The sequence below is a fragment of the Heteronotia binoei genome, chromosome 21, assembly GCF_032191835.1.
Source record: "Heteronotia binoei isolate CCM8104 ecotype False Entrance Well chromosome 21, APGP_CSIRO_Hbin_v1, whole genome shotgun sequence".
Lineage (NCBI taxonomy): Eukaryota > Metazoa > Chordata > Lepidosauria > Squamata > Gekkonidae > Heteronotia > Heteronotia binoei.
This window is the reverse complement of record NC_083243.1, coordinates 8264076-8289040: the sequence shown is the minus strand read 5'-3', so window position 1 is coordinate 8289040 and position 24965 is coordinate 8264076. Positions and strand designations below refer to the sequence as shown.

Genomic DNA, 24965 nt, shown 5'->3' with positions numbered 1-24965 from the left:
GCCCACCACCTCCCCAGGAGGAAGCCTGTTCCACTGAAGAACCACTCTAAACTCACAAACACCTCCCCCTAAATTCACAGGATCTTCATTGCTGTCAGATGGCCATCTAGCCTCTGTTGAAAAACCTCCAAGGAAGAAGAGTCCACCACCTCCCGAAGAATCACAGAATAGTTGGAAGGGACCTCCAGGGTCATCTAGTCCAACCCCCTGCACAATGCAGGAAACTCACAAACACCTCCCCCTAAATTCACAGGATCTTCATTGCTGTCAGACGTCCATCTAGCCTGTTTAAAAACCTCCAAGGAAGGAGAGCCCACCACCTCCCCAGGAGGAAGCCTGTTCCGCTGAAGAACCACTCTAAACTCACAAACACCTCCCCCTAAATTCACAGGATCTTCATTGCTGTCAGATGGCCATCTAGCCTCTGTTGAAAAACCTCCAAGGAAGGAGAGCCCACCACCTCCCCAGGAGGAAGCCTGTTCCACTGAAGAACCCCTCTAAACTCACAAATACCTCCCCCTAAATTCACAGGATCTTCATTGCTGTCAGACGTCCATCTAGCCTGTTTAAAAACCTCCAAGGAAGGAGAGCTCACCACCTCCCCAGGAGGAAGCCTGTTCCACTGAAGAACCACTCTAAACTCACAAACACCTCCCCCTAAATTCACAGGATCTTCATTGCTGTCAGATGGCCATCTAGCCTCTGTTGAAAAACCTCCAAGGAAGAAGAGTCCACCACCTCCCGAAGAATCACAGAATAGTTGGAAGGGACCTCCAGGGTCATCTAGTCCAACCCCCTGCACAATGCAGGAAACTCACAAACACCTCCCCCTAAATTCACAGGATCTTCATTGCTGTCAAAGGGCCATCTTGCCTCTGTTGAAAAACCTCCCAGGAAGGAGAGCCCACCACCTCCCGAGGAAGCCTGTTCCACTGAGGAATCGCTCTAATGGTCAAGAAGTTCTTTGTAATGTTGAGCTGGAAACCCTTTTGATTTAATTTCAACCTGTTGGTTCTGGTCCTACCTCCACAGAAAACAATTCCACACCATCCTCTCTAGGACAGCCCTTCAAGTACTTGAAGCTGGGGATCCTATCACCTCTCAGCCACCTCCTCTCCAGGCTAAACATCCCCAGTTCCTTCGACCTTTCCTCATAGGACTTGGTCTCCAGACCCCTCACCGTCTTCGTCACCCTCCTCTGGACCCGCTCCAGCTTGTCTATATCCTTCTTAAAATGTGGTGCCCAAAACTGAACACAAGACTCGAGGTGGTTGTGAGGATTAAACAGAGGGGATGTTGGCAGCTTGTGGTTCCCGCTAGGAAGAAAGACAGGATACAAACTTAGCCAATAAAAAAATAATCCGTTATAAAAGCCACTTGCTTGTAGAAACAAAAGTCTGAAGGACAAATTGCCTGCATGAAAATTACCTTGTAATATCTGAAGTAATCACTTTCGAGAAGGGTTTGCAGCCGCGGGAAAACCTTGTAGTTGTTGAAGGCGTCTAGCGTCTCCACGTCGCAGGTACAGTCATCCAAATAACCAGTGACCTGGGGGAAAGAAGACGCAATTAGAATTCAGAAGCAAACACACCAATTAGGGAATGTCTAGCCACAACAATAATTAGCATGGCTGTTCTGTTTCGGAAAGAGCCCCGTGGCACAGAGTGTTAAAGCTGCAGTACTGCAGTCCTAAGCTCTGCTCACAACCTGAGTTCGATCCCTGGCGGAAGCTGGGTTTTCAGGTAGCCGGCTCGAGGTTGACTCAGCCTTCCATCCTTCCGAGGTCAGTCAAAGGAGTCCCCAGCTTGCGGGGGGGGGGGGCGGAAGCGTAGAGGACTGGGGAAGGCAAGGGCAAACCACCCCGTAAAAAGTCTGCCGTGAAAACGTTGTGAAAGCAACGTCACCCCAGAGTCGGAAACGACTGGTGCTTGCACAGGGGACCTTTCCTTTCCTCTGTTTTGGAAGAGTTCAAAGCGCTCCACATCCATCATTTCAGCAACAGTCCTTAATCCAAAAAGGGGGAAATGGCATGTTGTGCTCCGAAGCCAGTTTTTATTCCACAATGGAGTCACCTGGTAACCAGTCTGGAAGCAGATATGGATATAAATCTAGGTCAGGGGTTCCCCCCCCCCAACCTTTTTTGAGCCTGTGGGCACCTCTGGAATTCTGGTTCAGCACAGAGGGCGCAGCTACAAAATGGCTGCCGCAGGAGGCGGAGCCAGTCATAAAATGGCTGCCACAGCTTCACTTACACAGTGAAGATCCTGGTGCTGTGGTGGCAGCTGCAAGGTTTTTAAAAATCTCAACTCCAGTGGCCAATCAGAAGTCTTGCTGGGCAAAAAACCCCACCTGGCTCCACCCACTTTCTAAAAACATTTGGTGGCCCCCAGGAAAGGTGTTGGCTGGTACCATGGCATACACAGGCCCTGTTGATGAAATCAATCTAGGCCATTTAATTTCAGATATTTGATTCCGGCTACGTTTCCTCATCAGTTAAGCACCATACAGCGGGGTGATCAGGGACCTAGATTTGCATGGGGAGGAACACAGCATGGAATATTTCTGTCAACAGAAAGGGTTTCTACCCACCCCCCCCAACACACACAGAGCTTCTGGAGGCCTGCACACAGCGTCGCTCTACCTGCAGAGGGAAGAAGAGAATCAGCAAGAATCGTGTCACCCTCCCCTTTTTTGTTCAGAGAACACTTGGGCACAAGCCAGCCAAATGCATTTTTCCTATTTCCACTTCATTCTTTTAAGTTGGGTGTAGTGGTTAACAGCCAGTTGGGTGTAATGGTTAAGTGTGAGGACTCTTATCTGGGAGAACCGGGTTTGATTCCCCACTCCTCCACTTGCACCTGCTGGAATGGCCTTGGGTCAGCCAGAGCTCTGGCAGAGGTTCACCTTGAAAGGGCAGCTGCTGGGAGAGCCCTCTCCAGCCCCACCCACCTCACAGGGTGCCTGTTGTGGGGGAGGAAGGGAAAGGAGATTGTGAGCCGCTCTGAGACTCTGTCCTTGAAAGGGCAGCTGCTGTGAGAGCCCTCTCAGCCCCACCCACCTCACAGGGTGTCCGTTGTGGGGGCGGAAGGGAAAGGAGATTGTAGGCCGCTCTGAGACTCTGTCCTTGAAAGGGCAGCTGCTGTGAGAGCCCTCTCCAGCCCCACCCACCTCACAGGATGTCTGTTGTGGGGGAGGAAGGGAAAGGAGGTTGTGAGCCGCTCTGAGACTCTGTCCATGAAAGGGCAGCTGCTGTGAGAGCCCTCTCCAGCCCCACCCACCTCACAGGGTGTCTGTTGTGGGGGAGGAAGGGAAAGGAGATTGCAGGCTGCTCTGAGACACTGTCCTGGAAGGGCAGCTGCTGGGAGAGCCCTCTCAGCCCCACCCACCTCACAGGGTGTCTGTTGTGGGGGAGGAAGGGAAAGGAGGTTGTGAGCCGCTCTGAGACTCTGTCCTTGGAAGGGCAGCTGCTGGGAGAGCCCTCTCACCCCCACCCACCTCACAGGGTGTCCGTTGTGGGGGAGGAAGGGAAAGAAGATTGTAGGCCGCTCTGAGACTCTGTCCTTGAAAGGGCAGCTGCTGGGAGAGCCCTCTCTAGCCCCACCCACCTCACAGGGTGTCCGTTGTGGGGGAGGAAGGGAAAGGAGATTGTGAGCCGCTCTGAGACTTTCCTTGAAAGGGCAGCTACTGTGAGAGCCCTCTCAGCCCCACCCACTTCACAGGCTGTCTGTTGTGGGGGCAGAAGATAATGGAGATTGTAAGCCGCTCTGAGTCTCTGATTCAGAGAGAAGGGTGGGGCATAAATCTGCAATTCTTCTTCTTAAGAAAAACTGAAAATGTAGAATAACCCCGGGTGTGCCAGGTTTAAAAAGGCAAAGAGAAGAATCGTTCATATTTATAAAAAGCTCACTTTGTGTTTTGAAACGTCACTGCAATGCACGACACTTTTTAAAAGTCAGTTCCATTGCTTCATACTCCTTTGGTTATGGAATTCGAATCGAGTATATCAAACTTGTTGATCCTGCAAGGAGTTTTTTTTTTTGTCTTCTTGTTCTAAGAAAGGGTGGTGCTTCCAAAGTATTTGAACATATGAACATATGAAGCTGCCTTCTACTGAATCAGACCCTCGGTCCATCAAAGTCAGTATTGTCTTCTCAGACTGGCAGCGGCTCTCCAGGGTCTCAAGCTGAGGTTTTTCACACCTATTTGCCTGGACCCCTTTTTGGAGATGCCGGGGATTGAACCTGGGACCTTCTGCTTCCCAACCAGATGCTCAGCCACTGAGCCACCGTCCCTCCCCGACCACTATTTGACCTCTATTTGACCACTATTTGACCAGCTGCCCCGCCGAATCTAATCGCTCACCCTGATCTCAAGGCAGAGTTTCAAAAAAACAGAATTTTGCAACCGTTTCTTTTTCCGGCAAGCAAGAAATGACTGGGTGCCTGGGCCACAGACACGTAGGCAGAAGGAAGTTGCCAGGCAACAAAAAAATGCAAACGCGGGTCCTGATTTGCCTGCTGAGACTGCCAGTCACTTGTAGCCAGTCACTTGTAGCATTTACATTCCCATCAGTGACGCGAGACAGAAGAGATTAGATTTATACCCTGCCCTTCACTCAAAGTCTCAAAGCAGCATGCAGTTCCCTTCCCTCCCCACAACAGGCACCCTGTGAGGTAGGTGCGGCTGAGAGAGCTCTGAGAGAACGGCTCTTGAGAGAATAGCCTGAGAGAGCTGTGACTGCATGTGGAGGAGTGGGGGAATCAAACCCAGCTCGCCGGATTAGAGTCCACGTACTTAACCACTACACCAAACTGACTCTCAAGGCTGCCTCTGGAGTCTTCGGTGGAGAAGAGCAGATCTGGAACTCGTGCATTGACTTCTTTGGCTCAGAATAGTGGACCTCCCCCCAGGGCCAAATGCGGACATTCTTATCTAATTATAGGTGTCGATTGTATGCCCCTGAGCAATTCTCCTCTGCTCTGATCCGCATGTTTGAAACCCCTGGCCTAGAGCAGAGGTCTCCAATCCCCGGGCCGTGGCCAGCACCAGTCCGTGGCCTGTTAGCAACCGGGCGGTGAGTTGTATAATTATTTCATTATATATTATACTAAGAAGAAGACGACGTTGGATTTATATCCTGCCCTCCACCCCAAATCTCAGAGTGGCTCACAATCTCCTTTATCTTCTTCCCCCACAACAGACACCCTGTGAGGTGGGTGGGGCTGAGAGGGCTCTCCCCAGAAGCTGCTTGTTCAAGGACAACTCTGCTAGAGCTATGGCTGACCCAAGGCCATTCCAGCAGCTGCAAGTGGAGGAGCGGGGAATCAAACCCGGTTCTCCCAGATAAGAGTCTGCACACTTAACCACCACACCAAAAGAAAGTGCACAATTGTATCATCCCGAAACCATCAGCGCCACTCCCCGCTGCAGCCACCCCCCCCCCCGGGGTCCATGGAAAAATTATTTTCCACAAAACCGGTCCCTGGTGTCAAAAAGGTTGGGGACTGAGGCTGTAGATGTTTTTTGCCTACAACTCCCATCAGCCCAAGCCAGCATGGCCAATGGCTGGGGTTGATGGGAGTTGTATGCAAAAAACATCTGGAGAGCTACCGTTGGCCACCCCTGCTATAGAGGATGGGGTGGAATTGTTTTCTGTGGCTCCAGAAGGTAGGACCAGAACCAGTGGGTTGAAATTACATCAAACGAGTTTCCGGCTCAACATTAGGAAGAACTTCCTGACCGTTAAGAGCGGTTCCCCAGTGGAACAGGCTTCCTTGGGAGGTGGTGGGCTCTCCTTCTTGGAGGTTTTTCAACAGAGGCTAGATGGCCATCTGACAGCAGTGAAGATCCTGTGAATTTAGGGGGAGGTGTTTGTGAGTTTCCTGCATTGTGCAGGGGGTTGGACTAGATGACCCTGGAGGTCCCTTCCAACTCTAGGATTCTTGAAGTGAGGCCTCCAGAACTGCACACAAGACTCCAGGTGCAGCCTGACCAATGCGGTGTATTTGGGTGCAGAGCATAAAGACAGACAGGATACTTGCATAATGTCCTACTCGTGAACCTCCCAAGAAGTATCCCAATAACCACGCATGGAAACCGAACAAGACAGTAAATCATTCCGGCCTTCCCAAACAAGGTGATTCCTAAGTCAGCACAGGAAATTAGAAGACGAGTCAGTTTATTGTTTGCCTTTGCATCAAATAAATATGCATATCTGAATCACATTTGTAGTGTTTCCTGTTTCTCTATGGAGCCCAGAAGCGCCACCCCATTTTATTTACAACATCCTTGCGAGGTAGGTCAGGCTGGCCAAGTGTAAGAGGCCCCAGACACATGGGATCTTCTCAAGACATCAAGACTCACAGCGCTGAAACAACAGCCGATTTGACTACAATTTAATAAGCACAGATTCAAACCCCGCCCCCATCACAGAAGCACACCAGAGACAGTCGCCTCAGGCAGAAAGGATGCTCTCAGTTCCTACCAGCTGGAACAACTGCAAAATTAATCGGCTAATGTAGTGCTTTTTTGTTGTTGCAGGAACTCCTTTGCGTATTAGGCCACACACTCCTGGCGTAGCCAATCCTCCTGGAGTTTACAGTAGGCCCTGATTGAAAACAAATCAGCCAGTATCATAATGCCCCTGTATAAATCGATGGTGCGGTCTCATTTGGAATACTGTGTGCAATTCTGGTCACCGCACCTCAAAAAGGATATTATAGCATTGGAAAAGGTCCAGAAAAGTGCAACTAGAATGATTAAAAGTTTGAAACACTTTCCCTATGAAGAAAGGTTAAAACGCTTGGTGTTGGGTTTTTGATGCAATTTCACTTCCTGTTGTCATGAGTTAATTAAATGTTTGTATATGCATGCTGATGTTTAGCCAGTGAGTAGGTAGAGCCAATGAGAATGTCTGCACGTACTTCCCGCCAAGGCTAGGTGTCAATATGCATAGTGACCATTCAGGGAGAGCCCTAATAGGCTAATCCATATATTTGGATGGTGGTCTGAGGGAAACCATTTGGTCAGTTTTATTGCCCTTTGTGTTAAGCCCTCAGATCTCCATGCAGTTGAAGTTAGGACTTAAGAGAGTCAAGATGTAGCCTAGAAGCTAGAAAGGATATTGAATCCTTCTTTGTTTTCTAGAAATCCCAGTCATACCTTTTCCTCATGAGTAAACTAAACTACTTTCTATTCTTAAGCTAAACCGTGTGCCTGGCTGTTATTTCGTGGTTCTCTCCACGTTACTCTGCTAATAGTATATCTAAATCCCAACGCTTGGGGCTCTTTAGCTTGGAGAAACGTCGACTGCAGGGTGACATGATCGAGGTTACAAGATTATGCATGGGATGGAGAAAGTAGAGAAATAAGTCCTTTTCTCCCTTTCCCACAATACAAGAACTCGTGGGCAGTCAATGAAATTACTGAGCAGTCAGGTTAAAACGGATAAAAGGAAGTACTTCTTCACCCAAAGGGTGATTAACATGTGGAATTCACTGCCACAGGAGGTGGCGGCGGCTACAAGCATAGCCAGCTTTAAGAGGGGATTGGATAAAAATATGGAGCAGAGGTCCATCAGTGTCTATTAGCCACAGTATATATATATGTGTGTGTGTGTGTGTATTTGTGTACACACAAACATATATTGGCCACTGTGTGACAAGAGTGTTGGACTGGATGGGCCACTGGCCTGATCCAACATGGCTTCTCTTATGTTCTTATGTGACACAGAGTGTTGGGCTGGATGGGCCACTGGCCTGATCCAACATGGCTTCTCTTGTGTTCTTACGTGACACAGAGTGTTTTGGGCTGAATGGGCCACTGGCCTGATCCAACATGGCTTCTCTTGTGTTCTTATGTGACACAGAGTGTTGGACTGAATGGGCCACAGGCCTGATCCAACATGGCTTCTCTTATGTTCTTATGTGACACAGAGTGTTGGACTGGATGGGCCACAGGCCTGATCCAACATGGCTTCTCTTATGTTCTTATGTGACACAGAGTGTTGGGCTGGATGGGCCATTGGCCTGATCCAACATGGCTTCTCTTGTGTTCTTACGTGACACAGAGTGTTTTGGGCTGAATGGGCCATTGGCCTGATCCAACATGGCTTCTCTTGTGTTCTTATGTGACACAGAGTGTTGGACTGAATGGGCCACAGGCCTGATCCAACATGGCTTCTCTTATGTTCTTATGTGACACAGAGTGTTGGGCTGGATGGGCCACTGGCCTGATCCAACATGGCTTCTCTTATGTTCTTATGTGACACAGAGTGCTGGACTGGATGGGCCATTGGCCTGATCCAACATGGCTTCTCTTGTGTTCTTATGTGGCACAGAGCGTTGGACTGGATGGGCCATTGGCCTGATCCAACATGGCTTCTCTTATGTTCTTATGCGCTGTACTAAGAGCCCTTGTAAGCTCTCGGGGGATTGACTACATCAGGGGTGTGTGGCCTAATATGCAAAGGAGTTCCTGCTACAAAAAGGAAAAAGAAAAAAAGCCCTGGTGATTTCAATCGTCTGATGGCAGCCTATTAATTATGTACACCACCCATTTTCTCACCATGTGCCATGGCTGGAGAAGGGTTGGATGGCAGTAGCAATTAAAAAAAAAAGAAGAAACCAGAAAACAATCCACATACAGAGCTGGAGGCAAGTCACTGTTTTGACTCACTGTTAGCTCGCCTCTTCAGCAGTACAATACCCATAACAGGATTTACCGCTGAGCAAACGTTTACAATCATGATCAGGCTGTTAAGGCTGTAATGGAGAGCCGGTGTGGTGGAGCAGTCAAGAGTGTTGTGCTAGGATCTAGGAGAACCAGGTTTGAATCCTCGCTCTTTTATGCTGCGTGATTTCAGGCCAGTCACACGTCCTCAGACTAAGCCACCTCACAGGGTTGTTGGAAGGATAAAAACGGAAGAGAGGAGACGGATGTAAGCCACTTTTGAGTCCCCCGTCTGGGCAGCACGGTGGGATACAAATGAAGTAAATTAATAAAGAAATCATCCCAAACACACTTGCTACAATGGTGTCAAACTCATTTGTTATGAGGGCTGGATCTGATAGAAATGAGATACAGACTTTATAAAGAACACCGAGTTTCTTTCTTTCTTTCTTTCTTTCTTTCTTTCTTTCTTTCTTTCTTTCTTTCTTTCTTTCTTTCTTTCTTTCTTTCTTTCTTTCTTTCTTTCTTTCTTTCTTTCTTTCTCTCTCTCTCTCTTTCTTTCTTTCTTTCTTTCTTGTAGGGTTGAGGGAACTGGGCAAAGGAAGCTCTGGCTCTTTCCCTCCCTCCCAGGGGGATGAAAAGGAAGAGCCTCAGCCAATAGAAGGAAGAGAGGCTTGGTTCGGTACCTCTGCTGTGCGATTGAGTGAGAGCCTGGCAAAACAAGCTCTCCCTCCTCCCCTTCCTCCCCAAGGGATGACCCTCAGCCAATTGAAAAAATAGAGGCTTTGCTCCGTCGCTTCTGTGCGATTAAGCAAGCCTGGTAAAGCAGAAGAAAGAAAGAGAGAGGGAGAAGGAAGCAGACTCCCTCGAGGGGCTGATACCATGTTTGACACCCTGTGCTAGGATGTAGGTCCCACCGGACTCATTTGGATTGCCTTTGGAGGAAATCCGCTGAAGATTGTGTTGTGATTTTCTCAAAACGATCCTCACTAGTCCAAGCAAGAGAAAGACCACGATTTAGTCCCAACAAGGACTACATCCAATAGAAGAAATTTAAAAGGGTGACTTCATCAGCTCCCTTTTATCAACCGTCTAAATAAAACCCTCCTTGATTCATTTATGCTCGGCCTATCTCCCCAGCGGGGAAACAAGACGACGTACACCGGTCTCCACGTTTTTGTTCTCACGACAACCCCGTGAGGTAGGCTAGGCTGAGGGGGTGTGACCGGTCCGAAGTCACCCACAGCAAGTTGCCATGGCACGGAGTAGGGATTCGAACTCAGGTCTCCCAGAGCCTTGTCCGAAAGCTGTTCGCATTCATAACTGCTCAGTAACGTCTTAAAGCTTTCCCAGTCTTATTTATTCAGCCGCTTTGCCCCAAAACATTCCCTCGTGACGATGGCTAACAAGCCGTAATCGAACCGTACCATAGCGCTACATGAATGTAAACACCGTCTGATTGTACAAACAGTACATAAGGCAATGGGCCAATTTTTACACAGTGAACAAATTTGCTGCACAGGTGAGAGCTGAGCCAGGGATCGCTCACCTGCACAGGTGAGAGCTGTGCCAGGGATTGCTATCGCTGGCCTGAGAATCGATCTTGTACCTACTCTGGAACAGGCGTGTTTTCCACCGCTCACTCCACTTGCAAGCTAGGACTCCTAAGCCTTCAATAAATTTAGTGATCTCAGCAAGGCGCCTTCCTGCAATAATGTGAGATGAGTGACTGACCAATGCCCCCCCCCCCCCGCCCTTTCAAATTAGGCCTCTTCGCACAATCTGTTGCACAAGCAACTATACCAGGGATGCTCAAACTGCGGCTCAGGAACCAACTGTAGCTCTTTCACACATATTGCGTGGCTCTTGAAGCCCCCCCCCCCCCCCACGCAACCGGTTGGCTTGGAGAAAGCGTCTGCCTCTTTAAAGCACTCCTCCAAGCCAAGCCAGCTGGCAGCTTAGAGAATACATTAAAGTTGCTTGCTTTCCACCTCTCCCTTCCCTCCCCCATCTGTTTGCCTCCTTCCTTCTTGACTTGCAACTCTCAAAAATCTGACATTGAAGTCTTGCCGCTCTCAAACATCTGGCTTGGAGAATACATTCAAAGTAAAAGTTGTTTTTATTTCCACCTCTCCCTTCCCCCCCCCTCCCCATCTATTTTCCTTCCTTCTCTCAAAAATATCTCAGGTTTATTCTATGTGGCTCTTCGGCCACCCCTGGACTTATACTTTACTCACACTATACTTTCTCACCAGCTGGGGTCTAAGGAGGCTTGCCTCTTTCTCCTCTCTTCCGTTTTTATCCTCACAACACCCCTGGGAGGTAGGTTAGGCTGAGAGCCTGTGACGTCCCAGCTTCCCCCAGCCAGCTTCCGTTTGGATTAGAACCCGACTTTCTCAGCTCCTAGTCCAATATTTTATCCCTACACCAGGCCGGCATATATTCATGTTGCACGTTCGTTTGTGCGAAGGCTTGAACGCGTGTCTATCCCGCCAATACTCTGAAAAGCAGGGTTCCGCTGGTGTCCACACGTAGTCTACAAATCAGCGGAGACCTGGAAGTGAGCCGCGTGCACTGCATGTGTGAACGCACAGCCTGCTCACCTCTCAAGCCCCCCTGCTACCCAGTGGGACCCTCCGCCCGTCCCTCTCCCTGCATTTTGTCACCGGCATAGCCGCCGCCCCTCCCTCCCGCATCTCCAGCCTCTCCCCAACTAGGATGACCAAGTCCAATTCAAAAAATATATGGGGACTTTGGGGTGGAGCCAGATTTTGGGGGTGGAGCCAGGAGGCATTGGGGATGGAGCCTGTAGCAAGTAACAAGCATGACTGAACTCCAAAGGGAGTTCTGACCATCGCACTTAAAGGGACCATACACTTTTTAAATGCCTTCCCTCCATTGGAAATAATGAAGGAGACGGGCACCTTCTTTGGAGACCAGGGGGTCCAATCCTTTTGAAACTTGGAGAGTGTTTTGAAGAGAGGCACTGGATGCTATGCTGGAAATTTGGTGCCTCTACCTCAAAACACGGCCCCCCAGAGCCCCAGATGCCTGCAGATCAAATCCCCATTATACCCTGCGGCAGGGGTGTCGAACATGCGGCCTGGGGGCCGAATCAGGCTCCCAAATAGCTGGCTGTCATCTGCTTCCTTCTCTTTTGCTTCCTTCTGCATAACAGCTTGCTTTTACAGGCTTGCAAAGACTCTATTTTCTCCGTTGGCTGAGGCTCCTCCCTTAGGGAGGTAGGGTGGAGGGAGAGCTTGCTTTGCCAGGCCCTCTGAATTGCACAGCAGAGCTACTGAGCCAAGCCTCTCTTCCTTCTATTGGCTGAGGCTCCTCTCGCTCCTGGTCCCCTGGGGAAGGAAGGAAAGAGCCAGAGCTTCCTCTGCCCAGCTCCCTGGATCCCATGGGAGAGATACAAATCACTTTAAGACCAACGAGTGGGGCCTCCAAACCTGGGGATCACCTGGCCCCACCTGGGGATTGGCAACCCTCCTTTCCGATGCCCTAGAAGCCGGGGGAGGGGGGCCTCCAAACCGGGAGATCCCCTGGCCCCACCTGGGGATTGGCAACCCTCCTTTCTGATGCTCCTGAAGTCGGGGGCCTCCAAACCGGGAGATCCCCTGGCCCCACCTGGGGATTGGCAACCCTCCTTTCCGATGCCCTAGAAGCCGGGGGAGGGGGGCCTCCAAACCGGGAGATCCCCTGGCCCCACCTGGGGATTGGCAACCCTCCTTTCTGATGCTCCTGAAGTCGGGGGCCTCCAAACCGGGAGATCCCCTGGCCCCACCTGGGGATTGGCAACCCTCCTTTCCGATGCCCTAGAAGCCGGGGGAGGGGGGCCTCCAAACCGGGAGATCCCCTGGCCCCACCTGGGGATTGGCAACCCTCCTTTCTGATGCTCCTGAAGTCGGGGGCCTCCAAACCGGGAGATCCCCTGGCCCCACCTGGGGATTGGCAACCCTCCTTTCTGATGCCCCTGAAGCTGGGGGAGGGGGGCCTCCAAACCGGGAGATCCCCTGGCCCCACCTGGGGATTGGCAACCCTCCTTTCCGATGCTCCTGAAGTCGGGGGCCTCCAAACCGGGAGATCCCCTGCCCTCACCCGGGGATTGGCAACCCTCCTTTCCGATGCCCCTGAAGCCGGGGGAGGGGGGCCTCCAAACTGGGAGATCCCCTGGCCCCACCTGGGGATTGGCAACCCTCCTTTCTGATGCTCCTGAAGTCGGGGGCCTCCAAACCGGGAGATCCCCTGCCCTCACCCGGGGATTGGCAACCCTCCTTTCCGATGCCCCTGAAGCCGGGGGAGGGGGGCCTCCAAACCGGGAGATCCCCTGGCCCCACCTGGGGACTGGCAACCCTCCTTTCCGATGCCCCTGAAGCCGGGGGAGGGGGGCCTCCAAACCGGGAGATCCCCTGGCCCCACCTGGGGATTGGCAACCCTCCTTTCCGATGCCCCTGAAGCCGGGGGAGGGGGGCCTCCAAACCGGGAGATCCCCTGGCCCCACCTGGGGACTGGCAACCCCCTCGCCACCACGTGCTCTCCAGAAGCCGCCTTTCCTCCCAGGGCCTTGCCCGGGATGGCGCGCGCTCACCTGGCAGAAGCAGCGGCGCTCGGCGGAGGCGGCGTCTGGCGCGGGCTGCTGCTGGGCGGCAGGGAGGAAGAGGAGGAGGAGGAGGAGAAGCAGCATCGGCGGGCGAGGCATGGCGCGGCCGGCCCGGGCGAGAGGCGAGTCCTTCTTCTCCGGAGGAGGCGGCAGGCAGCAGCCGCGGGGGCCGGCAGGGCCCGCCTCCCTCCTTCCTTCCTTCCTTCTTTCCCTGGCGGGGCGGACGTGCAGCGCAGCCCGCAGGCGACGCCTGGTTTTTCCCGGCCTTCGGGGAGGAGGAAGGCAGGAAGGAAGAGGCGGGCTGAGTCACCGGCCGCTCCGAGGCTTGCAGCAAGGTGCACCGTGCAGCAGCAGCAGCAGCAGCAGCGGGAGGGTCTCCGGGCTTGCGCAGAGTGCCCCGCAGGCCTCCAAGCTCCGGCTGCCGGAGTTCCTTCCTGGAGATGAGGGGTGGTGGAAGCAGAAGGTGGGATTTGGGGAAGGGAAGGGGGCTCAGCAGGGGCGAGGAGGACCTCTCCTCCAAAGCTGGCGTGGCCTCCGGGGGAAGAGCTTTCTGTCGCCGGGAGATCTCCAGCCACCACCGGGAGGTTGGTATAGCTACACAGCCCAGACCAGCACACAGCAGCTGTAACCCGGAGGAGGGGGGGCAACTGCAGCATGGTGACTAACCACCAGGTCAGCTGCATAGGGTTGCTGACCTCCAGGTAGGACCTGGAGATCTCCTGGAATGACAGCAGGGAAATGGCACCTTTGGAGGAGAGACTGTAGAAGCTTCCTTCCCGGATTCCATCTTCTCCTGGTTCCAGCCCTGAAACTCCAGGTATTTCCCAAGACAGAGCTGGCAGCCCTAGCTGCTGGGGCACTCTGCACATACCCAGAGACCCTCTTGCTTTTAGGGTTTGTAGAATCTTTCGGGATCAAGTGCCGTGTTCTACTGGAGAAAGTTTTGCTTCCAGACATTTCGTTCTCAGCTGCGGAGAACATCCTCAGTAGCGTTGCAGCCAGAGCAGGCGCTCAGACCTTCTTGGCTGCTGTGCATTGAGTGGGGCCAGGGCTGCTGGAGAGCTGCTATTTCTAGGCTGGAGGGGGTGTGGTGAGAGGGCAATTGGTTTGTGGATGTGCCCATTGTTTGGTGGGGCTTCCTGGAAGGGTGGTGATAAGGAAACTGGCTGTAGAATGTGAAGGTCAGAGTGCCGGCTCCGGCTGCAACGCCACTGAGGATGTTCTCCGCAGCTGACAACGAAACGTCTGGAAGGAAAACTTTCTCCAGTAGAACACGGCACTTGATCCCGAAAGATTCTACAAACCCTAATGATGTTACCAGCCGTGAAAACCTGAAATCTTTGATACCTCTTGCTTTTGTTGCACTAATAGCGAATTTGAAGGTTGGCATCCCTGACGTAGCACTCAGGATTGCCAACCTCCAGGTGGGATCTGGAGATCTCCTGGAAATTCACAGCCTATAACTGACAACCCCTAGAGACCTTGTTTTGTTTCCAGTGGCTGCCCATAGTCCTTTTAAAATGGCTCCTGTTAATTTTGCATTTCACAGTCTTTTCACCTCATTTGGTAGATCCAGGTGGGCAGCGGTGTTGGTCTGAAGCAGTAGAACAAAGTAGGAGTCAAGTTTCACCTTTAAGACCAACAAAGTTTTATTCAGAATGTAAGCTTTTGTACGCATGCATACTTCTTCAGACGAGGGGATGGGGTACCGTGGGCTGAAATGCACGTCGTTGGTGGGTGAAGAGTTGATACAAAGCTAGGCTCAAATGGGGAAATAGTGTACTAAATTGGAAGACCATTTGGTCTGGATAGCAATAAAAGGTAATAAAAGTTGCCGTTTAATTGCTGTTGCTGCAAGACTAGGTAAAGCAAAACTTTTATTACCCTTTACTCTTATCCAGACCAAATGGTTTTCCAATTTATTACACTAATTCCCCATTTGAGCCTAGCTTTGTATCAGTTTGCACTGATACAATGACACTAAATTGTTCAGGGTGGTGAGAACCAGAGAGGATTGTGAGGCACTCCAAAGGGATCTGTTGAGGCTGGGTGAGTGGGCATCAACGTGGCAGATGAGGTTCAATGTGGCCAAGTGCAAAGTAATGCACATTGGGGCCAAGAATCCCAGCTACAAATACAAGTTGATGGGGTGTGAACTGGCAGAGGCTGACCAAGAGAGAGATCTTGGGGTCGTGGTAGATAACTCACTGAAAATGTCAAGACAGTGTGCAATTGCAATAAAAAAGCCCAATGCCATGCTGGGAATTATTAGGAAGGGAACTGAAAACAAATCAGCCAGTATCATAATGCCCCTGTATAAATCGATGGTGCGGTCTCATTTGGAATACTGGTGTACAATTCTGGTCACCACACCTCAAAAAGGATATTATAGCATTAGAAAAAGGGCAACTAGAATGATTAAAGGCTTGGAACACTTTCCCTATGAAGAAAGGTTAAAACGCTTGGGGCTCTGTAGCTTGGAGAAATGTCGACTGCGGGGTGACATGATAGAGATGGGATGGAGAAAGTAGAGAAAAGAAGTCCTTTTCTCCCTTTCTCACAATACAAGAACTCGTGGGCATTCGATGAACTTGCTGAGCAGTCAGGTTAAAACGGATAAAAGGAAGTACTTCTTCACCCAAAGGGTGATTAACGTGGAATTCACTGCCGCAGGAGGTGGTGGTGGCGGCTACAAGCACAGCCAGCTTTAAGAGTGGATTGAATAAAAATATGGAGCAGAGGTCCATCCGTGGCTATTAGCCACAGTGTGTGTGTGTGTGTGTATATCTATGTATACACACACATATATTGGCCACTGTGTGACACAGAGTGTTGGACTGGATGGGCCATTGGCCTGATCCAACATGGCTTCTCTTACGTTCTTATGTTCTTACACTCTTCACCCACCAGCTGCATGTATTTCAGCCCACTGTGCCCTGTTTCCTTGTCTGATGACGTGTCCACGCATACAAAAGTTTCCGTTCTGAATCAAACTTTGTTGGTCTTAAAGGTGCCACCTCATTGTTTGCACCTCGCTCTTTTCCAATAATTGTAAGGCTAAAGATTTTAAAAATAAAATAAATAATGTCTCAGAAATTTGTTGTGATCCCAGCCCTGGGTGACAGGTTTAAGATGCGCAGCTTAAAACTGTTTTGTGTCTGCTGGATAAGCCGTAGGGGTTTGCAGGAAGAGCTTTTTTTGTAGCAGGAACTCCTTTGCATATTAGGCCGCGCACCCCTCTGATGTAGCCAATCCTCCTGGAGCTGGCAGTAGGCCCTGTATGATGAGTCCTGTAAACTCATGGAGGATTGGCTGCATCAGGGGGGCGAGGCCTAATATGCAAAGAAGCCCCTGCTAAAAAAAGAAAAAAGACCTTCGATGGCACGTGGGATGCATCTGGGTGTGTTCCACATGTCAGCTGTTTCGTGTTTGGCTTGATTTTCCATGAAGGGCATCTTGCAAAAGGATGAGGGGATCCAGGAAATATGGAGAAGCAAGGACTGTCTCAAGGCAAGCTATGGGATCAGCGGGAAAACTCCACCCTGAAAGGCAGAAGAAGATGAAGACATTGGATTTATATCCCGCCCTTCACTCCGAAGAGTCTCAGAGTGGCTCACAATCTCCTTTCCTTTCCTCCCCCTCAACAGACACCCTGTGAGGTGGGTGGGCTGGAGAGGGCTCTCCCAGTAGCTGCCCTTTCGAGGACAGAGCGGCCTACAATCTCCTTTACCTTCCTCCCCCACAACAGACACCCTGTGAGGTGGGTGGGGCTGAGAGGGCTCTCCCAGCAGCTGCCCTTCCAAGGACAGAGTCTCAGAGTGGCCTACAATCTCCTTTCCCTTCCTCCCCCACAACAGACACCCTGTAAGGTGGGTGGGGCTGAGAGGGCTCTCACAGCAGCTGCCCTTTCAAGGACAGAGTCTCAGAGCAGCCTACAATCTCCTTTACCTTCCTCCCCCACAACAGACACCCTGTGAGGTGGGTGGGGCTGAGAGGGCTCTCCCAGCAGCTGCCCTTCCAAGGACAGAGTCTCAGAGCAGCCTACAATCTCCTTTACCTTCCTCCCCCACAACAGACACCCTGTGAGGTGGGTGGGGCTGAGAGGGCTCTCACAGCAGCTGCCCTTTCAAGGACAGAGTCTCAGAGCGGCCTACAATCTCCTTTCCCTTCCTCCCCCACAACAGACACCCTGTGAGGTGGGTGGGGCTGAGAGGGCTCTCACAGCAGCTGCCCTTTCAAGGACAGAGTCTCAGAGCGGCCTACAATCTCCTTTCCCTTCCTCCCCCACAACAGACACCCTGTGAGGTGGATGGGGCTGAGGGGACTCTCACAGCAGCTGCCCTTTCAAGGACAACCTCTGCCAGAGCTATGGCTGACCCAAGGCTATTCCAGAGCTGCAAGTGGAGGAGTGGGGAATCAAACCCAGTTCTCCCAGATAAGAGTCGACACACTTAGCCACTACACCAAACTGGCTCCGTGATGTATGGATCACTGGCATTTGAAGACAGGGCAGAAGGAGAAGTTCTGTCAGGTTCCACCCTGCCTTTGAGAGATGTCAGGAATGAGGAGCTCTTGCAAAAAGGGTGATTGGCGATTCAAATCACTTTGACAGAAGGCTTCCTCCAAAATCTAGACATAGCACATCTGTCTAACGCAGTGTGGCCAAACTGTGGCTCAGGAGCCACATGTGGCTCTTTCACACATATTGTGTGGCTTTTGGATAGCAATAAAAAGGTGTGGTCTGGATAGCCATTGGCTAGCTTGGAGAAGGCATTTCTCTCTTTAAATCACTTCTCCAAGATAGCTGATGGCTTGGGGAATGAATTTAAAATTAAGGTTGCTTTCTTTCCATCTCTCCCTCCCCCATCTATTTGCCTTCCTCCCTGCCTTCCTTCTTTCCTTGGAGTGCAGAGTGCCTTTCCCCTTGCATCTGCCAGTGGTGTACTCCCATTTTAAATGGCTCCAGGTGTTGATGCAATACTTCGGAGCAAGAGGTATGGGTTATCAAATAATGCTAAATAAAGGAAATCCTGTACGTACGTTAATGTTTTCATGTTTGTATTTTGGGTAAAACAACCAATATCATGAATTGGGTTTGAGAGCCAGTTTGGTGTAGTAGTTAAGTGCATGGACTCGTATCTGGGAGAACCAGGTTTGATTCCCCACTCCTCCACTTGGACCTGCCGGAATGGCCTTGAGTTAGCCATAGCTGTCACAGAAGAAGAAGAAGAAGAAGAAGAAGAAGAAGATATTGGATTTCTATCCCGCCCTCCACTCCAAAGAGTCTCAGAGCGGCTCACAATCTCCTTTCCCTTCCTCCCCCACAGCAGACACCCTGTGAGGTGGGTGGGGCTGGAGAGGGCTCTCACAGCAGCTGCCCTCTCAAGGCCAGAGTCTCAGAGCAGCCTACAATCTCCTTTACCTTCCTCCCCCACAACAGACACCCTGTGAGGTAGATGAAGATATTGGATTTATATCCCGCCCTCCACTCCGAAGAGTCTCAGAGCGGCTCACAATCTCCTTTACCTTCCTCCCCCACAACAGACACCCTGTGAGGTAGATGAAGATATTGGATTTATATCCCGCCCTCCACTCCGAAGAGTCTCAGAGCGGCTCACAATCTCCTTTCCCTTCCTCCCCCACAACAGACACCCTGTGAGGTGGGTGGGGCTGGAGAGGGCTCTCACAGCAGCTGCCCTTTCAAGGACAACCTCTGCCAGGGCTATGGCTGACCCAAGGCCATGCTAGCAGGTGCAAGTGGAGGAGTGGGGAATCAAACCCGGTTCTCCCAGATAAGAGTCCACACACTTAACCATTACACCAAACTGGCTCTCCTCTTTTCAAGGAGTTGTCCTTGAAAGGGCAGTTGCTATAAGAGCTCTCTCAGCCCCACCTACCTCACAGGGTGTCTGTTGTGGGGGAGGAAGAGAAAGGAGATTGTAGGCCACTCTGAGACTCTGTCCTTGGAAGGGCAGCTGCTGGGAGAGCCCTCTCAGCCCCACCCACCTCACAGGGTGTCTGTTGCGGTGGGTGGGGGAAGGTAAAGAAGATTGTGACCGCTCTGAGACTTTGAGATTCAGAGTATAAGGCAGGATATATATCCAATACCACCACCACCTTCTTCTTTCCTCCCTCCCTCCCTGAAACATCTGATGTTCATGTCTTAACAGCTCTCAAACAACTGACATTTATTTTATGTGGCTCTCATGCTAAGCAAGTTTGGCCACCCCTGGTCTAACGTTTGATTCAGGTGGGCGACCGTACTGGTCTGAAGCTAGAGAACAGAGTTTGGGTCCAGCGACACCTTTAACCAACAGAGTTTAATTCTGCGTAGAAGCTTTTGCCGGACATTACTTAGACGTCTGAGATGACTCGACCCAATGTTAGACCTTGACTTCTGAGAATGATCGAGCAAAATAATGATCAAGCGTCTGCCAGTCGTGATCTGTGAAAAACTAAACGCAAATCGTAGCTTTTATTGGCTCAAACGGGTCGAAAAAATGGATACACAGACCTGCCTTATATTGAATCACACCATGGAGACCATTGGCCCTCAAGATTAGTAGCGTCCAGGGGTGGAATTCTAGCAGGAGCTCCTTTGCATATTAGGCCACACACCCCTGATGTAGCCAATCCTCCTGGAGCTTCCAGTAGGCCCTGTACTGAGAGCCCTGTAAGGAATTCTAGCAGGAGCTCCTTTGCATATTAGGCCCCACCCCCCTGATGTAGCCAATCCTCCTGGAGCTTCCAGTAGGCCCTGTACTTAAAGCCCTGTAAGGAATTCTAGCAGGACCTCCTTTGCATATTAGGCCCCACCCCCTGATGTAGCCAGTCCTCCTGGAGCTTCCAGTAGGCCCTGTACTGAGAGCCCTGTAAGGAATTCTAGCAGGACCTCCTTTGCATATTAGGCCACACCCCCTGATGTAGCCAATCCTCCTGGAGCTTCCAGTAGGCCCTGTACGAAGAGCCCTGTAAGGAATTCTAGCAGGACCTCCTTTGCATATTAGGCCGCACCCCCCTGATGCAGCCAATCCTCCTGGAGCTTCCAGTAGGCCCTGCACTGAGAGCCCTGTAAGGAATTCTAGCAGGACCTCCTTTGCATATTAGGCCGCACACCCCTGATGTAGCCAATCCTCCTGGAGCTTCCAGTAGGCCCTGCACTGAGAGCCCTGTAAGGAATTCTAGCAGGACCTCCTTTGCGTATTAGGCCGCACACCCCTGATGTAGCCAATCCTCCTGGAGCTTCCAGTAGGCCCTGCACTGAGAGCCCTGTAAGGAATTCTAGCAGGACCTCCTTTGCATATTAGGCCGCACACCCCTGATGTAGCCAATCCTCCAAGAGCATACAAGGCTCTTTTTTGTAAACTCTTGGAGGATTGGCTACATCAGAGGGGTGTGGCCTAATATGCAAAGGAGCTCCTGCTAGAATTCCACCCCTGGTCGTGTCTATTCAAATTGGTAGTAGCTCTCCAGGGTTTCCAATTATTCACATGACCTGCTCTCTTATCTTTTTTAATAAATGTTGGGAATAGAACCTGGAATCTTCTGCTGCATACAAAACTCTGCCATCGAGCCACCCCCCCCACACACCTGGGTAGCCAATAGCAAGCTTCGTGGATCAGTGGCAGAGCATCTGCTTGGCATGCAGAAGGTCCCAGGTTCAGTTTCCAACTTATCCAGTTAAAGGATCTGGCAGTAGGTGATGGGAAAGACCTTTCACTGCCGGAGACTCTGTAGAGCCACTGCCAGTCTAAGTAGAGTCTAACATACGGTGTCAAAGGTACGGCTTGTGGGCCAGAACCAGCCCACCGTGGGCTTGAATCCAGCCCGCGAGCAAGTGGCAAGTGGGAGAAAAGAGGAGGGAACCACCCTTTCAGCATTTGGGGGCTTTCTTCACTTCTTCTCCCCACCCCGTTCCCACACAAATCCCACCCCCTCATTGCTTGGAGAGGCACAGGTGAGTGTGATGAACCTGAAAGGTGAGCCAGGGGACAAGCCCATGGTCAGGGGGGTGGGGAGGAGAGGCCTTTCCCCAGGAGATCACTCACTCTGAAGAAAGGAGAGAGGGATATATGCCTTTTCCCAGGAGCAGGCCTCGGATTCAGCAGGAGCTCACAGGAGCACAGCTCCTGAAGCTTTCTGAGGGTTCCCCCTCCTCCTCCCCACCTAGTCCATTGAATAGTAGGTGCTGCTGCATAACAATCCCTGGATGAACTCCACCACCTATTTTTCTACAAAGCAATCCCTGCTCAGGAGGAAATGCTGAGGTGTTCTATGACTGCAGTGCTGTTGAGTCACTTCTCCTTTCTCTGATGGGCAGAATCCAGGAAGTGCAGAGTGCCTTTGCGTTTGGCAGTGGTCACTCCCATTTTAAATCATTCCAGATGTTGATGCAATAATTTGGAGCAAGAGGTATCGGTTATCAAATAATGTTAAATAAAGGAAACACCATAAGAGAGTAAATGTTTTAAGCATGTTTGTATTTTGGGTAAGAAAACAATATCACAGATTGGGTTTGCTTGTGTCCTTTATAAAGGTTAAATCCGGCAAACATGGCCCAGTCCGACATGGACGTTTATGTCAGATCCAGCCCTGGTAACAAATGAGTTCAACAATTATCCTTTCTATGGCATTATACACCAAGGAGCAGTGGTGGGATTCAGCCGGTTCGCACCGGTTCTATGGAACCGTTACCTAATGCTCTATCGGTTCTATAGAACCGTTTGTTGGTCGGGCGCCCTCGGATCAACGGGGACTTTCCCCTCTAAGTGCCTAAAACTCACCAGTTTCTTTTCCCCACCAGACTGCAAAAAAGCCCAAGCGAACAAGTTAGACGCGCGCCCTGCCAGGAATTGCGTCTCACTCCCTCCAGCCCCTTCCAGCTTCACCACTCCCACGTGTGATTAAAACCCAGGCACCGAGGAAAAAGCAGCTCAAGCTAACCACCGTGGCGCCTTCTGGGACTTGTAGTCCTTGCGCTCGGTAGCACAGCGGGCAGGAGGCTCGAAAGACTACCAGACCCGGCATGCCCCTCGGCAAAGAAGGGCTCCGCTCGCTCGTGCGCACTCGCGGAGTCAGGAAGCCCCGCCCACTTTCATTCCTGGAAGGATGAGTAGGCGAAGGTCTGTGGGCTGCAAACGCTTGTGGGGGCGTCGGGCTTGTTTGGTTTGTTTGCAAATGGCAGTCAAATTAGGTGACAGATTTTTCTTTTTGCAGAGAGATAAATATTGGAGCGTGTTGCCATGTATGCAAAACAAGGCTTGACAGCCGGGCTTTTCCCCAGCCAACGGTTGATCTGTTCAGATGGGTTCTGTGGCATGCGTTTGGGTGCCCCAACTGTAGTAGCTTTCAGGTGATGGTAAAAAAACCCCTCTGCCTGGACATGTGAGTCCTCCACCCGTGTTTGCTCAAGCTTGTATAACCAGCTTTGGTTGGCACACTGCTTTTTTAGGGAGGCCAGCCTTTTAAGCTCACATTGCCAGAGTGACACTTCGTTCTGCAAAGCCGGGATGTCAAACATCTGACCTGGGGGCCGAATCAGGCCCTCGGAGGGCTCCTATCAGGCCCCTGAGCAACTGACTGTCATCTGCTTCCTTCTTTCTCCTTTCTGTATAACAGCTTGCTTTGCAAGGCTCCCTCAATTGCACAGGAACTGCAGAGCAATACTTCTATTTTCTTCATTGGCTGAGGCTCTTCCCTTGGGGAGGAAGGAGGAGGAATAGCTTGTTTTGCCAGACTCCCTCAATCGCACAGCAGAGATACTGAGTGAAGCCTCTCTTGCTTCTATTTGCTGAGGCTCTCCCCCCCCCCCCAGTCCCCTGGGGAAGGAAGGAAAGAGCCAGAGCTTCTTTTGCCCAGTTCCCTGGATCCCATGGGAGAAATACAAAGAAAGCACCTTTAAGACCAACAAGTGCTAATGCTTTTAGCATGTTTTTAGTTTTTTAGGAAATATATTTGTGTTTGTGTCCTTTATAAAGTTTGTATCTTTGCTACCTAATCTTTAAATAGGAACACACATGGCCCAGCCTGACATGGCCCAGCCAGACAAAGTCTCCTTTATGTCAGATTCGGCCCTCATAACAAAATGAGTTTGACACTTCCATAGCAGTCTGTACACTGGTTGTAACGGGCTTGAACCTCCCACCCCCACCCCGCTTCACGTTCCACTGCAAGATTCTCTGGTTTGATTTTGGTTCTCTGGCTTGACACATTGGCTTGTGGTTCCTCTGGGATTACTGAGTTCTGTAGAAGTTCTGCTGAACTCACTGTCTGTCAGTGATTCCTACTTGCAGACATGGGGGGGGGGGTTGCCCTGGAAGCAGCTTGCAGGGTTTTCTGTCCCCCCTTCCACTGGAAATAATGTTCAGAGGCCCATAAAATTGGACTCACTCCTTGGTCCAATCGACTTGAAACTTGGGGGTTATTTAAAGCAGGGGTCCCCAACCCCCAGGCCATGGACCGGTCCCGGTCCGCGGTGTGTTAGTATCCAGGCTGCACAGGGACAGCACTCTTGGCTTCCTGGGTCACAGATCTGGGAAGCTGAGAGCGGTGGGATGGATCAGCGGCGTGTGCTCTCCTCCAAGCCCTGCTTCCCAGGCATAGAGGAGAGTAGGCTTGCTCCACCACCCCTTTTGCCCACCCACACAGCCTCACTCCAAAGACCATGGTGGACGAAAGAGGCAGTGTGGCCTCGCTCTGAGGCTGCCTCCCCTTCCAGGGGAGGTGGCCAGAAGCAGCCCCAGTCTACCCCGTATTTAAAGACCCCCATGGGGGCAGGGACATGGAAGCAGGGTGGCCTGGGGCAGCAAGAACCCCTGCACCACCCCCCACAGTCCGTGGAAAAATTGTCTGCTACAAAACTGGTCCCTGGTGCCAAAAAGGTTGGGAGCCACTGATTGAAAGGACAGGCACCAGCAGCTTCCCTGCGATTGTGGTGCTTGTGCCTATAAAAGCCAGTTTGGTGTAGTGGTTAAGTGTGCGGACTCTTATCTGGGAGAACCTGGTTTGATTCCCCACTCCTCCACTTGCACCTGCTGAAATGGTCTTCGGTCAGCCATAGCGCTGGCAGAGGTTGTCCTTGAAAGGGCAGCTGCTGGGAGAGCCCTCTCCAGTCCCACCCACCTTGCAGGGTGTTTTTTGTGGGGGAGGAAGGGAAAGGAGATTGTGAGCCCCTCTGAGACTCTTCGGAGTGGAGGGTGGGATATAAATCCAATATCTTCTTCTTCTAAAAACAACTCCCCCGGCCACCTGGAAATCTTTCAAAACAACTGTTCCATTTTCCCAGCCATTCCCCATACAGAATAATGGTCCTGAAAAAACTGGAAATGGGGGGGGGGGACCCTCCAAATCCAATTACCATACAGGTATCTGGAATTCAGGAATATTGGAATTACCAATATATCCCCAGTCCAATATACCTGAACCTGAAAAGGTACTTTTTTGGCACGTCCCACCCAGGACCCTGGGAATTATATTGTTATGGACAGTTGTTGGTATTTATGGCGAGAAAATGGTTGGATCCAACACTGAAGAGGGAAAAAATCAAACATTACTAAGGACATAGGTGTATTAACAGCAGTTAGTGACTAGTTTACCAGGTTTCTATCCTGTTTATCCTTTCTATCAAGAGCCAGTTTGTTGTGGTGGTGAAGTGTGCGGACTCTTGTCTGGAAGAACTGACTTTTATTCC

At 51.1% G+C, this 24965-nt stretch overlaps 1 protein-coding gene across 1 annotated transcript in view; it reads right to left on the bottom strand.

Annotated features, from left to right (window-relative positions):
* ERO1A (endoplasmic reticulum oxidoreductase 1 alpha) overlaps positions 1-13550 on the bottom strand; it is a 61143-nt gene extending 47593 nt beyond the window's left edge. The window contains 2 exon segments of the mRNA XM_060262569.1: positions 1429-1548; positions 13265-13550. Of these exon segments, the coding sequence (XP_060118552.1) occupies positions 1429-1548; positions 13265-13375 (231 nt within the window). The 5' untranslated portion in view covers positions 13376-13550.
* Between the last annotated feature and the right edge of the window lie 11415 nt (positions 13551-24965).